Below are 12,887 nucleotides of genomic sequence, written 5' to 3'. Positions count from 1 at the left end.
AATTCGTATACCTGTTGCCTTCATCGTATAGATCTTGAAGCACTGATTAAGAAAATGTATAGGATCATGTACTTTTGGTAAACGGTTACCGAGATATTAGGGTTTAAAGATTTTTGATGACGTAATTAACCCGTTCATTCCGAAACGGATTCGGGGACCCAGGTTTGGAAAAATTACCCAAATTGGTCCTAGGTGGTCCCTAGTTACCCACGCGGTGAAAAATCATTGACGTCACCACCTCGTTTCCAAGTTATTTGCCCTCAAAGTTTTAGATGCACTGTAATGGCTTCATTATTTTAATATAGGATATTGACGTTAAAGTAGTGTTATTGACGTCGCGCCGTAACGTCAGAAAATTTAACATAATAGACATGCATTTTTCGGTTACTTCAGAGAAAATTTCGGTAAGATCAAAGGAAAATGAACATGTCCACTTTGCCTGTTACAGACACACGGAACTGGCGTATTATTATATAGATATCTATTAGCCATAAACCGAGTGCACATTTGCAGGGCAGCTTGATCGAAAAACCTGGTTTTTCGAGCGAGATACCAGGTTTCTCGCGAGAAACATGGAAACTCGTCCGATAAACCAGGTTTTTCGATCGATAAACCGGGTTTCTCGAAGGTACCGTTGATATACAAGGTATATCGAATAAATGTGAATAGGCCTTGCCATAGTGCTGAAGCAACTCGTGCGTGATCAAGCAAGTTAATGAATATATTAATCTGGTAGAATATATTAAATTTGGTAGTAATGACCTTGTTATCTTGAAGGTAAATATCAACTAGAAATTAAAAAAAGGTTGCGAAGCATTCTCGCATGCTGCAAACAAAATTTGTTTATTAAAAAACAGAGGCTAGAATGTTTGCGGGGATATAGACCTTGAAAGTGTTAGCACCCCTCTGCGTGTCGTAAGTGGAAAGCTGACCCGGTTGGGTGGGCTGAAAATAATCACGAAATTTTATATTTATAAAATATAAAATTTCTAAAACATAAAATCTAAAGGAAATTTAAATAACAGGGTTCTTTTCAAAAAATGTAATCCATGAAAAAGCTATAAATTTGGTGATAATGTTATTCTTCTGGAGCGTTTTCATATATTTATTGTTTCCATATGCACATAATATTAAATATTATTTTCATCAATAGTTGACAAAAAATCTAACCTTTAATATTTCTCGGCATCACTGTACAGAAAAAAATGCTTTCTACAAATAAAATAATTTTGATCATGTTCAAAAATAGAGTGAGTCAGCTCGGTTAGCTGTGTGTTCATATGGAAAAATTCCATCCCGCTTGCCGAGATGTCGGTGGAAAAAACCAAGATCTCGGCAAGAGGGCTGGCCCGCATCTCATGTGAACACATGCATTTTTTATAAAGTTTTATAAAGCATGGCGAGATCTCGCCTAAGTGAGGCAGCCCATATTAATTTTCAGGCGTTGGATGGAGTGAACGACTTTCTGAATAAATGGAACAATAAAATACTGGAGCACATCGTAGTCTAGGCAAGATGAGTCCTTTCAAAGTTTTTAGTCGAAAATAAAACCTTACCATATGTTTTAACAACGATTGCTTGTTGGATACAGAAAAGTCAAAAACAATAAGAGAGATTTTCTTCCAAGAAAACGCAAGAAATCATGGTTCTTCGCAACAAACCTTCTGACCATAGGATCAACGAAAATGTATTGATAACAAATATGTAAGAAAATAAGGTCAAGCAGCGTTCATGCATGTGTTGTGAAACAAAGAAAAGGTGATCGCTATAAAGTTAAGTACGATAAAAATGGTAAAACTCAACTGAGATGGTTTCCTGTTAGTCAAGTAACATCGAAAACTAAAAATATCGAGAACAAAAAACAACCAGTAAAAAAAAGCCAAGACACGTAAAGTTTTTAAAAGTAATTTCCATTTGTGGCCAAAAATGAAAGTAGAAAACGCAGAGAAAGAACACGTCTTTTTAAATACAGTACCAAGAACGATAACGCTAGCAAATCTTATAATCTTAGAAAAACTTAAATTTCTACGTACAAATTTCTACGTACAATAATCGGGATGTAAGATACTGATTGTACTTGCAGAAGCGACCCATCTGAACAAAGAAAGTTTCACAGGAAGAAGAATAACTTTAGAACACTGAGCCAAATCCCCAGTGACAGAGGATTACGCTTAGTAGAAGTAGAGGGTGATGGTAACTGTTTTTTTCGAGTGATTGCGCCCCAAATTTACGGCGATAGCAAACTTTACAAATCTGTAAGGGTTAAAACAGTCGAGCAAGTGATGAACAAACCAACTTTATTCAACCAATTTATAGAAGAAGGCCAGTTTGATGAATTTGTCGCCACGCTATCAACGAATCGTGAATGGGCCGATAATTTAGCCATTCAAGCAGTCGCTGACGCATATGGAATTCTATTTGAAATAATTAATTCCAATCAAGTACAATATGGTACAAGAATAATCAATCCACGCGGTGTCGAAAACCCTCATAGGCATCTAGTTATAGCTCATATTGCATCTTATGTCGACGAAGTTGGATTTTCCCTCTCCAAAACTGCAGCGTGGGTGGAACAGTTAACACGAAATCTTTGACAAACACATGCTCTATTGATGGACCATTATCTCGGTTAATGTAGTTTTTATATTACTTTCCACAATTGATGGCTGCAGTAAAGTCGCATGAATTGTCTGTTTTAAATAACGTTAACCTTCTATGTCAAGCGGGTAAAAGCGCAGAAGGAAATTGTTGTTGTTAAAAACGTTTTCAGGATTTCACGTGATATTTCAAACTACCATGAAAGTCGGATTGGCAAGAACAAAACTCGCAAAATTGAAATTTAAAACATCATGCACAAATCCGAAATGCTAACCGAAAAAATTTAAAGGCACCAGCGGGTAATCTGGTTGAAAAACATTTTCAGTATTTCACGTAATAAAGCACAACTGAAATGGAAGAAAAACTAATGACCACAAACCGACTTTGAATGAAAAATTTAATAGTGCTCAAAAAAGAAAAACTAAATGCAAACGTCTTCCAAAAAAAGAGGTCCATCTAAATGTATCACATTTTTCTTAGTAGGCAATTTTGTATGGTTTATTAAATTTACTTTTAAACTATTCATATTTATTTAGAAAACAAATGAGAGATTGGCTACCCGTGCTTTTAAAGTATATTGAGTTCGATCGAAGTAGAGAACACAAATACAATGATGGAAAGACATACCTAGCCAAGCTGGAGGAGGACATACAAGAAAAAGGTTTAAAGGAACCATTGATTCTTGCCGGGAGCAAAAAAACTTTGCGTGCGTATCTTACGGAGGGGAACCATTTCATGATATGTTTGGAAAAACTCAACGTTCATTGAGTGAAAATATGCTATATGCCTTGGAACAATGATTACTGTTGCGAGTATTTTTTTAAACCTGGAGTTATCAACAACTTTCCCAAGAAAAAAATTGTGACTTTGATATTTTGTTCAAACAATTTCTTTAACCCTTTTCTAATTTATTCGTCTTTATCTATAACCGGAAGTTTATATGTTAATTTTGCAAAACATATAAAATTAACAGATTTCTGAACTTTCATGCAGGATTGATACAGTTTTGAAAAATATATACACCAAGAGCTTTCGGATTCTTCTGCATATTCTCAGGAACGTGTAATAGCTGTATTCACTTGTTATCGCATAACATGTTTATACGGAACAACATTTTATTTTGTTTGTTATCTTTTATTAATTTCATATAATAGGTACACTTTTATGTAAATATTTCCATCTAAGAAAACAAAGCTCTCTTTACTTGCTTAAACTTGCTTCCTTGATCTGTCTGTGTATAATTTGGACGGCTAAAAAAAACGAAAGATATGTTGAACGGGGCCCACTATTTCTGTCGGTTCTTTATTAACGAGAGGTGTAAAAAAAGAAATTGAGAAAAGACATCCATAGCTGCTAGAACATATGGGAAGGTTCTACTATTGAAACAGGATGTCGATGCAGAAATGTCCACTAGGTCAACTTGCAATCTCTCCATTGGTTGTTCACTAGGTCAACTTGCAATCTCTCCATTGGTTGTTCTGCATCGATCAACTCGTCCTTGTTGGTAATTTTCGGCTTTAGTTTGAAGTGTTTCTCCTTATTATTGATCCATGCTTGAATACGATGACATGATATTCCAGCATATAGAGATTTCACTCTGTTTTCACCTTTGAACTTGTTATGGGAATGTTCCATGATCACAGGAAACCTCCGATTGTTCAGGTACGATAACGGTTCCGAGAGTGGTGCTGCAAAATATCTAAAAAGGTAAAAAAACATTTCTAATTAGCGACATGGAATTTCCAAGTAAGGACACTTTTGAGAAAAAAAAAGGAATTGCACTTTGCAAGATATGAAAATATTAACAATATAAACACCCACAATTTCTTCATGTCCTGAGATCGGATCCTTTTGCTGTTGATATCGGTTAGATTTGAGAAGGCGATAAACACGCTTACTTCTTGCATCGTTGCCGATCCTCGTCACAATTTTAACATAGCAGATGTAAACAAATACTGATTTCAAAAATGATAAATTCAATTCACCTAGTAACTTGAATAATACGTAGATACAAATTCTTGTCATTTTATACTACTGAACAAATTTGTGACAAATATTTCTTAAGTTCGAAGAAGTATAATGAAGGTTATAAAATGATGTTACTACTATAGTACGTAAATTATTATCTTAATGAAAGAGCTTATTTTTGATGTTTACTGGTAAGTACATCTAAAACCTACTTATTTTCACTTCTTACAGCCATGAAAATTCTGTAACATGGTTGCCAGGAAGGTACATATAGATACTTAGTTGTGAAATAGAGTTATTTCTTTGTTATCTTAGCAGATTTTATGATTTAGAAATCTATAATTTTTTTCTCTCGCTTAAACTTTATTTTGCTGCTGCCACAAAATAATTTTTTGTTCGCCTCTCCGTTAACAACCGGTATTTACTCTCCTACTTTGCTCTCCCCCGTTGAGCTATCATGGCCACTGCACTGATATTAAATGGACATAGAAAGTAAAAGTTACTACTGAGTTATTCGAAGAGATTAAATGTATGTTTATGATTCATACCAGAGAAAAAAAGAAAAGAAAGCAAAATAATATTTAAAATAAAGTGAAAGTCGTGTCCGCAAAAAATAATATCTTTTATGTACACAGGAATGCGAACGAAGCTATTATAAAAGTAAATCTGAAGATAGAAAGAAGAAAAGTTGGGAAAGGTGAACACTACTTTTTTGCTTGTTTCAGTAGACTTTTTAGGTCTTTTGATATCATATTTTGCCAGCAACAGTTCAAAACTACGCTTTTAATTATCTACAGGGACAAGTGAAAGGCATACTTTGTCATTATTAGAATCTATAGCTTATAATGTGCTAAAGTATAAAATAGGTGGGAAAGCTGTTGTGAGGAGGAGAATGAAAGTGGAAGCAATATAACTTACCAGTGAACCGTGTGCTTTTCTCTTACCTCGTTCCCAGGGTCCTTTCCTCTATTTTAATGCCTCGGACATACGTGTGTATAAACCGTCCAAATCGCCCAGAAAGACTTTTAGCACACAAAGTTTCTCTTGTTTAAAGTTAAAGCCATGAGCGTTTGATTTAAAAGGTCTGTAAAACACTACCTTCTGTTGTCCATCGGGACCACGTGGAAGGAAAAACACGGACTAGACGCAGGATGAAACCTTTAATGACCAACTTGAAACATGGGCCTGGATGCACCTGGACTTAACGATAAAATTTCACGCAACCGTGATCCCAGAGCAATAGCGTTCTTTAAAGTGAGGATAAAACGCGTACATGATACGAAAAGCTAATTAGTACAAGAAAAACAACAACAACACGTGTTTCATTTAATCTCGCCTTGGAGACGAGATTGGTGTTTTATTCTCAAAATTTCAAAAGGAACGCTAGATGACCTGTGATCGAGGTTCAACATACGGCGAGCAGGAAATAGCGTGCGGTACAAAACAGAAGCCCGTAACTTCCCGCCATGTCGTATCACAGTATATTCAAAAGCTCTAAACTTACCGTTAAACAAGAGCACGTAGCCTCTAATGTAGCCTAGTTAACTAAGCTTTCTTCTTCGAGTTGATAAAATGAGTTGCTCTCAAACAAAAGCTTGGACGCGAACGAATGACTCAGCGTAAACCCCGAGTTTAAATATAAGAATGTGACTAATCGTTTCGGAGGCCATTTTAATTTATCTGTGAGTTCTTTACCAAGGTTCGCCACATCTTAATAAGGTAAAAACTTTAATAGTTTACTAATGTTTGTTAGGGTGAGTGAAACCACTCGCTGGAATATTCGGATGAAAAGGGCTTTCCCCGACGTGGACCACGTGAGCAAAGAACAATAGAATTAGCCAATAAAAAATCGCGGCCAGATTTTGGCCGCAGAAAAATCGTTTGAGACCCAGCGTAATTTTTTCCACCTTAACTACTCCGATTTCCCGGTGGTAAGAAAAATTACGCTGGGTCTCCTGGCTACCTCTAATGCTCAAACGAAGGGACCACCAGGTGAACTGCTAAGATTAAGAATTGTCTTAGGATTTTTGCCAGTGTTGATCAAAAATCTGGTGAAAGGTGCTTCTTGCATATTACAACTGGTTTTGAAAGAGGCATCGTCTTTGTTAATGAGTCCACGCAGCTTGTTGATCTTACCTGTTAAAACCTTTTAACTCTACTTTATTGATTGCAAAAAATTTGTTGCGTTTGTTACGACAACTTACTCTTTTTTATACGCACGCAAACTTTCTTTTTCTGGAAACTATAAAAAATGGAGGCTTTCGACGAGGAAGCATGTTGTAAACACAAAAAAATGGTTTATTATTTCTAATTTTAAATGTTAAATTACAAATTATTAACATAATATAAACAGGATAAGATGTACTTTTAATTAAAGTGGGAGGTAAGATTGTTGAAAGCAGCAGTGGAAAGAATCGCTATGCGAAAAGTAGAATCCATTCCGACTTTTCGGCTTTAAAATGCAACCAATCAATATGCATTAAATTGTAAACAAAAATTATATTTGAACACGCTTTTTAAATTTATTCGAAACAAGATTCACATTCGTGTAAGCCGCATTCACATGTACGTAAATTTTTACGTAAGGGATTGCGTGTTCATTCATTCTCTTACGTTCGCAAAATCTTTGCGTACATGTGACATGGTTAACAGAAAGTACATAAACCCTGAGTTTCGTAAGTGCTTACGGAGATTATTTTACGAACAAAAACTATTGTTTGTAAGAAATTGCACGGAAACCAAAAGAAGGGGAAAAAATTTGCGCAATAGCGTTTGATTTCACTTTCGAATGTCTACAATTTAAAACCTTCAATCGAAACAAAAACAAAATATAATCAAAATATATTCCCATAGCAAGGGAAGTGCTTTCCACTGTTGTTTTTAATGCACTGTTCTATTTAACAACAGCCACACAGATTCCTACAGAAAAGAGATCAGGAAGAATATCTGGAAGGCATAATTCTCTTTTAAGATGTGCTTCATTTGTTTTTCTTTGATGACAGAACGCTCTCCGTCTTAAAAAGACCATAAAGTAAGAAGTAAATTTAGATAAGTTATGTCTTAGAGACAAAAGTTGATGTGACATGTAAACAATTTTTTACGTCACATTCTCACGGCATGGTGTTTTCATTAATTAGCCCGACCAATAGCAGAGTTAAAAAAATGTTCGGATTAATTCACCCTCCGAAGTAGAGTAACTTATGAAACCAAGCTGCTGCGATCTTTTTTTTTCGTCCTGATTTTCAATTATGCGGCGTATGTGAAAAATGAGACCCGATACCCTGGGTTAAAGCCCATAACCCGATACTCTGCAAGACTCAAGATCTAGATGTCGATACTCGAGATCCTGAACATATATACTGCTTTTATGGAAGAGTTTTCTGAAAAATAGTCCATAGAAGTGAGTGAATCCAGAAGTGTCTACTATGCAATATTGTTCTTGTTTTTACACTCATAATAAGGATAGCATTGTGTAGCTATGAAGAAAATATAAATAAACAATAAAAAGACACTCTTGGAGATATTGGGAAATTCCCTTTGTCAGAAATTCAGTTATTCAAAAACAAAGTCGGAAAGGACAAACAAAAATCAGTACAAGTGTATCAAAGATTTCTGTGATCTTGTTCTACTTAGCTGATTGCACGGCTTTTTGTTTGCTTGCCTGTTCAGTCAAATCATTACTTCTTGTTTTTGACTTTCGATGAAAACGAGGGTTGTTGTTTAGTCTTGGTTTTCAAAAAAACTGCGAGTCGAAGATAGCGATTTGAGAAGGAGTTAGCGATGGAAACGAATATATTTTCTTTCTATGCACGGAGACCAGATAATATTCTTCCTGCGACGATATAACACATAAGAGAGATTTGTTTCGCTTTTGTTGCGAAGAAAGCATATCTTTTATTGCAGCATGGTTTAGTATCACATTCAAATAAGGATGAATTTTCAAAAAATATAATCGTACAGCTTTTCTTGCGGACAGGAACGGAAAAAAATTTATAAAAACAAAGGAATAATTAGTAGTCCCTAAAACGTGAGTATATTTTTTGTCCCGTTCCGCTGGAATCCATTTTGTTACCACGTAAAAACTCAACTTTATACGCACATCTAAACACACCCACCATCCCGGATGGCCTGCTGTAATAATATCTAGCTCAGTAAAACTAAGGAACAGCTTGTATTTTGTTCCACATGTTATATTCTTAAGGTTTTTGTTGCTTCATTATTGATCATTTATTTAACTTTTTTTTAGATTTCCACCTCAATTTAAGTAAAGAAATGTATTGTGACGCTGTACGGCCTCCAACCGAGCTATCCATTTTTACGGCAACGATTTCGTCCATCATCACTCTTCTGTCAGTTATCGGAAATGGAATCATTATATTCGTGGTCATACGAGATCCGCTGCAGAACCTAAGAACTCCTTTTAACTTTTTTCTCGTAAATCTGGCATTTAGTGATTTGATAATTGGCTTAATAACATCGCCATTGTCTGTTTACGGGCATGCGCGAGAGAGTGTTGGCAAGTTAAATGAAGACATCAAAATTATGTTTCAACTGCCATATTTTGTATCGATTACCGCAAGCATTTTAAATCTTGGAGTTTTATGCGCAGACCGATTCACTGCCATAATATATCCTATAAAGCATAGAATCCATTTTAGTTTGAAAAAATGTGTTTTTATAGCCGTTGGTATTTGGTTGTTTTCGGTAACCGTACCTTTTATCTACTTCAAGGTTGGTTTCGTTGAATACTTGCTAATATATGCAAACACGTGCGTTCTATTGGCTTTCATTTTTATGTGTTTGACATACGTTAAGGTTTATAAATTCTTACGACAAAAAACCACAGAGCTCCGTCTTCTGATGACGACAGAAGAATCATCGGACGAAAAATTCCGTCTTAAAAGATTACTAATGGAGAAGAAGGTTACGAGAGCTTTCCTGGTGATTCTCGTATTGTTTATATGCACATACTTGCCGGCTTCTATTATGATATACATTATCTATTTTTGTCAGCACTGCGATTGCACGTTCATTCATATCCTGAGAGATCTGGAAATAGTTTTTATTTTGTCCAATAGCTGCATGAATCCCTTCGTATGTACAATACGATTGGTTAATTTTAAAAAATCAATTAAAGCATTGTTTTCGTCTGAAGTGAATGAAACACCTTGTTCAAACAAAACTTAAATTGTAATATCACATGAAGAGCGTTTTTATCTGGAAATTGGTAAAAAAAATTGGAATAATTGTAAATTTATTTTTAAAGCCGTATTGAAAATTCTTTCATAATTTGCGATTACCAACTCATAAAAAATTGACCACAAACAAACTTACTTTATACCGCTGTCTGAGTAGGCCTACCTTTTACAATTTTTTTTCACAGGCTTACTTTCATTAGAGTTTATTCCAAATTGTTTAATTGTTTCTTTTCGTTCGAGAGGCTTACCATTACATAAAATTCCGTATGTATTTTCTAGCTTGTGTTTATTGGTCATTTGTGATGTGCCAAAAAGTATACTGTATGTTTTAGTTGGATTTAATGTAAGGTTCCATTTTGTGACCAAGTTACTCATGACATTGAGATCATGAGATCAGTTTCAGAGATATCACTGACATAACTCTATCTTCGTATGGTAAAGTATGATTCTGTAAAATGGTAGACATGTCAAGTACATAGAGGTTATTAGGTCTGGACCTATTATACTGCCCTGGTGGCACTCCAAAGAAGATCGACTTGGGCGTTGATTATACTATCACCAATTCGAGCGTACTGTGTGCGTTCAGGAAGATAACTTTGAATGACACGAAGAAATTTGTTGGATAGATCAAAGTTTTTTAAAAAGATTTGGATAGTTGACTTCATCAAAAGCTTTGTAATAATCGGTAATAAAGCCTAATTTACCTTTACACATTTCTTCAACAATGTCATCTTTGAATGCAAATAACAATGTAGTACATGAATGTTCCTTTTGGACACCTGATTGTGAGGTTGTATATAAAAAAGCATTTTCTTAAATAAACTTGATCAATTGAGTTAACGAAATAAGTTCATAAACCTTTGACAACGAGAGTAATGTAAATGTTGGACGAATGTTTGGTAGTTTATAGGATTATCTACTTTCGGAATAGGGTCACTCTCGCCTTTTAATTGTCGGGAAAACATTTATTTATAACCTTTTTTAAATTTTAATTACAATATACGTAATCTGAAAGTGGCGATAGTCGTAAACATCTATACTAGTACTCGGTAATAAAAACGAAATCATTCCATTCTGATAGTTGGTGCTCAGCCTTAATTAGCAATTCACTTTTTTCACTATCCACATAACTCAATTGATAGAATGTCCCCAGAAGTCACGAAGCATGTTGTTTTGTCAGATGTCTCAAAATCTCAATATGACTAATATGTTTTCTAACTTTGTACTCGAGTGTCTTCTTTGATGTAACATCCAACTCCACCACATCAGGACTGTCATTTTTTATATTAAAAACTTTAACCTTGAACTTGAGCGTAGTTTATTTGCTGTTTAATGTTCTTTAACCATGCTTCGAAAGTAGTAACAAAAAAAATTTATACCGTTTAACAAAAAACACGCAATGTGTGTGTCCTGTTTGACGTGTTCTTTTCGATTGCGACAAATAATTTTTTTTTTGTAAAACACGACCCCCCTGGCTTCACGTGACAAGACGAGATTGGTTAAAAACATTCGAAATAATCTATTATCGAATCATCGTTAAGATTTTTATCATTAAAAATGTTAACGACTAAAAGATTTTTTTTAGAGGCAGGTAGCGTATGTTCTCGCGAAGTCATTTTACTGCAAGAAAACCTCCTTATTTTAAATCATTTTCGCGACGTTCCAGTCTTGTGTGCATGAAATTATTAACATCTAAAGCACACGTTAAAATTACAAAAATATTCAACTCAAATAATTACAACCGACAAAAAATGTACAGAATTACAGATTTCTGATAAAAAAAACCAGAAGTATTCTTCTTCGTGTTTACGTTTTGTTCATATGACATTCGAATCATTTAAGACCCCCTCGCACATGTAGATATGAAACTTTCGAATAAGCTAAGACTCTGTTTACGTTTACAGCGAGCCAAAACAATGCAAAAAACTGCTTGTTTCATATAAAGTTATAGATACAGTTGCGATGTTCGCGATATAGATGGGAAATACCCGAAGAGACCAAAAAAACGTTCGAGTTAAGGAGATATTCGGGTTATAGGGGCTCGAGAGTTTATTAGGAAATTCCTACCGTGCCATCGAAATCGTTCGAGTTAAGGAGAGATTCGAGTTACAGGGGTTTAGGTTATAGAGAGTCCACTGTATATGTTTCTCATCATTTTAAGGTTGAGAGATCATTAGAACACAGATGTTAAATAACACTGAGTTGTACCTTTATTTTTTTATCAATGTCAAATAAATAAACTATTTTCTTAATGATTCTTAGTATTTATTTAAAAATGCGAGATACTGTTAAAAATACACAAATAGTAAAGACAGTGGATATTTCCCTCAAAATATTATTTTGAAGAATGTTTTTAAGAAAGTTGTATAATCAAGAGCTGATGACCCAAAAATGTAAGAAGTGTTCTTTCTTTTACATACATGACTAATCGCATTTTCTTTGCTAACAAAGCCATAAAAATAGACTTATTCCGGCGAAGTAATTTTTACACCTTTAAGAAAGAAATTTTGCCTTGGTCGGAAGAATATTTGGAGAATTTTTGTCAAAATTGTCAAACCGCCAAATTTTCTTTCCACCAACTTTTCTTCCCGTAATGTAAAAAGCTGCTTCTTTTATAAAAATCCCACAAAGCCACATAATGTATATACATGATGCACGAAAATATAAAAAGTAAAGTTACATCGCTGTGGTACACAAATAAAACAATTTGATAGGTGAAGCATAACTAAATACCTTGTTCTGACAACCTTTTTTTATATGAATTAAAATTGGCAAAATTTGATTAGAAAATTAAAGCCGTGCTAAATTTAAAAGAACTAAAGATAAAAACAGGAACACCAGTACAAAACTGTAATACTAATGATAGATGAGGGAGTTTCATTATTTTAATCAAGGGTGGCCGATAAGTCATATGTGCTTTCTTTTGGGGAGAATTTTACCTTTAAGAACGTTTTTAAGTAATATTTTCCAATTAAACTTTTCAAGAAATGCGGGAATTTTGGAGAAAAATGTTTCATTTGTAATATTGCTCTAACTCGGCATAATGGTACTAGGCAAATTGCTCCCAGGAGAATTGTTCCTATTTTGGTCATTTTATATTTTAAGTCATTTCCAGCTGTGTTA

At 34.6% G+C, this 12,887-nt stretch overlaps 3 protein-coding genes across 5 annotated transcripts; 2 read left to right on the top strand and 1 right to left on the bottom strand.

Moving 5' to 3' along the window:
• Positions 1 to 1,396: 1,396 nt before the first annotated feature.
• LOC130629831 (OTU domain-containing protein 5-A-like) lies at positions 1,397 to 2,594 on the top strand. The gene is made up of 3 exons (XM_057443194.1): positions 1,397 to 1,501; positions 1,710 to 1,888; positions 2,084 to 2,594. The coding sequence occupies exons 1-3, from the start codon at positions 1,397 to 1,399 to the stop codon at positions 2,592 to 2,594; spliced, it is 795 nt and encodes a 264-aa protein (XP_057299177.1).
• A 798-nt stretch (positions 2,595 to 3,392) lies between these two features.
• Positions 3,393 to 4,532, bottom strand: LOC130626771 (uncharacterized). The gene is made up of 2 exons (XM_057441341.1): positions 4,420 to 4,532; positions 3,393 to 4,297 (listed from the first exon to the last, which is right to left on the bottom strand). The coding sequence occupies exons 1-2, from the start codon at positions 4,503 to 4,505 to the stop codon at positions 4,009 to 4,011; spliced, it is 375 nt and encodes a 124-aa protein (XP_057297324.1). The 5' UTR covers positions 4,506 to 4,532; the 3' UTR covers positions 3,393 to 4,008.
• Positions 4,533 to 4,957: 425 nt separating this feature from the next.
• LOC130629633 (neuropeptide Y receptor type 4-like) lies at positions 4,958 to 11,992 on the top strand. 3 transcript variants are annotated; one of them, XM_057442901.1, is made up of 2 exons: positions 4,958 to 5,263; positions 8,813 to 11,990. In XM_057442901.1, the coding sequence occupies exon 2, from the start codon at positions 8,839 to 8,841 to the stop codon at positions 9,751 to 9,753; it is 915 nt and encodes a 304-aa protein (XP_057298884.1). In that variant the 5' UTR covers positions 4,958 to 5,263; positions 8,813 to 8,838; the 3' UTR covers positions 9,754 to 11,990. The 3 variants fall into 3 exon arrangements, with proteins under 3 accessions (XP_057298884.1, XP_057298885.1, XP_057298886.1); XM_057442902.1 differs by lacking the exon at positions 4,958 to 5,263 and adding an exon at positions 7,452 to 7,597 and having other exon boundaries at positions 8,813 to 11,992; XM_057442903.1 differs by lacking the exon at positions 4,958 to 5,263 and adding an exon at positions 8,230 to 8,593 and having other exon boundaries at positions 8,813 to 11,992.
• Positions 11,993 to 12,887: the final 895 nt, after the last annotated feature.

The sequence above is a fragment of the Hydractinia symbiolongicarpus genome, chromosome 2, assembly GCF_029227915.1.
Source record: "Hydractinia symbiolongicarpus strain clone_291-10 chromosome 2, HSymV2.1, whole genome shotgun sequence".
NCBI lineage: Eukaryota > Metazoa > Cnidaria > Hydrozoa > Anthoathecata > Hydractiniidae > Hydractinia > Hydractinia symbiolongicarpus.
The sequence above is the reverse complement of the archived record's forward strand: the minus strand, read 5'-3'. Positions and strand labels throughout refer to the sequence as shown.

Bases quoted from the DNA above. Each gene is read 5' to 3' on its own strand.
- LOC130629633 (XM_057442902.1), top strand. From the start codon at position 8,839: ATGTATTGTGACGCTGTACGGCCTCCAACCGAGCTATCCATTTTTACG.
- LOC130629831 (XM_057443194.1), top strand. From the start codon at position 1,397: ATGGCGAGATCTCGCCTAAGTGAGGCAGCCCATATTAATTTTCAGGCG. The intron at 1,502-1,709 runs GTAGTCTAGGCA...CAAATATGTAAG, and splicing joins ATAAAATACTGGAGCACATC to AAAATAAGGTCAAGCAGCGT. The intron at 1,889-2,083 runs GTAAAGTTTTTA...TTGTACTTGCAG, and splicing joins GTAAAAAAAAGCCAAGACAC to AAGCGACCCATCTGAACAAA.
- LOC130626771 (XM_057441341.1), bottom strand. From the start codon at position 4,505: ATGCAAGAAGTAAGCGTGTTTATCGCCTTCTCAAATCTAACCGATATC. The intron at 4,298-4,419 runs GTGGGTGTTTAT...TTACCTTTTTAG, and splicing joins TCTCAGGACATGAAGAAATT to ATATTTTGCAGCACCACTCT.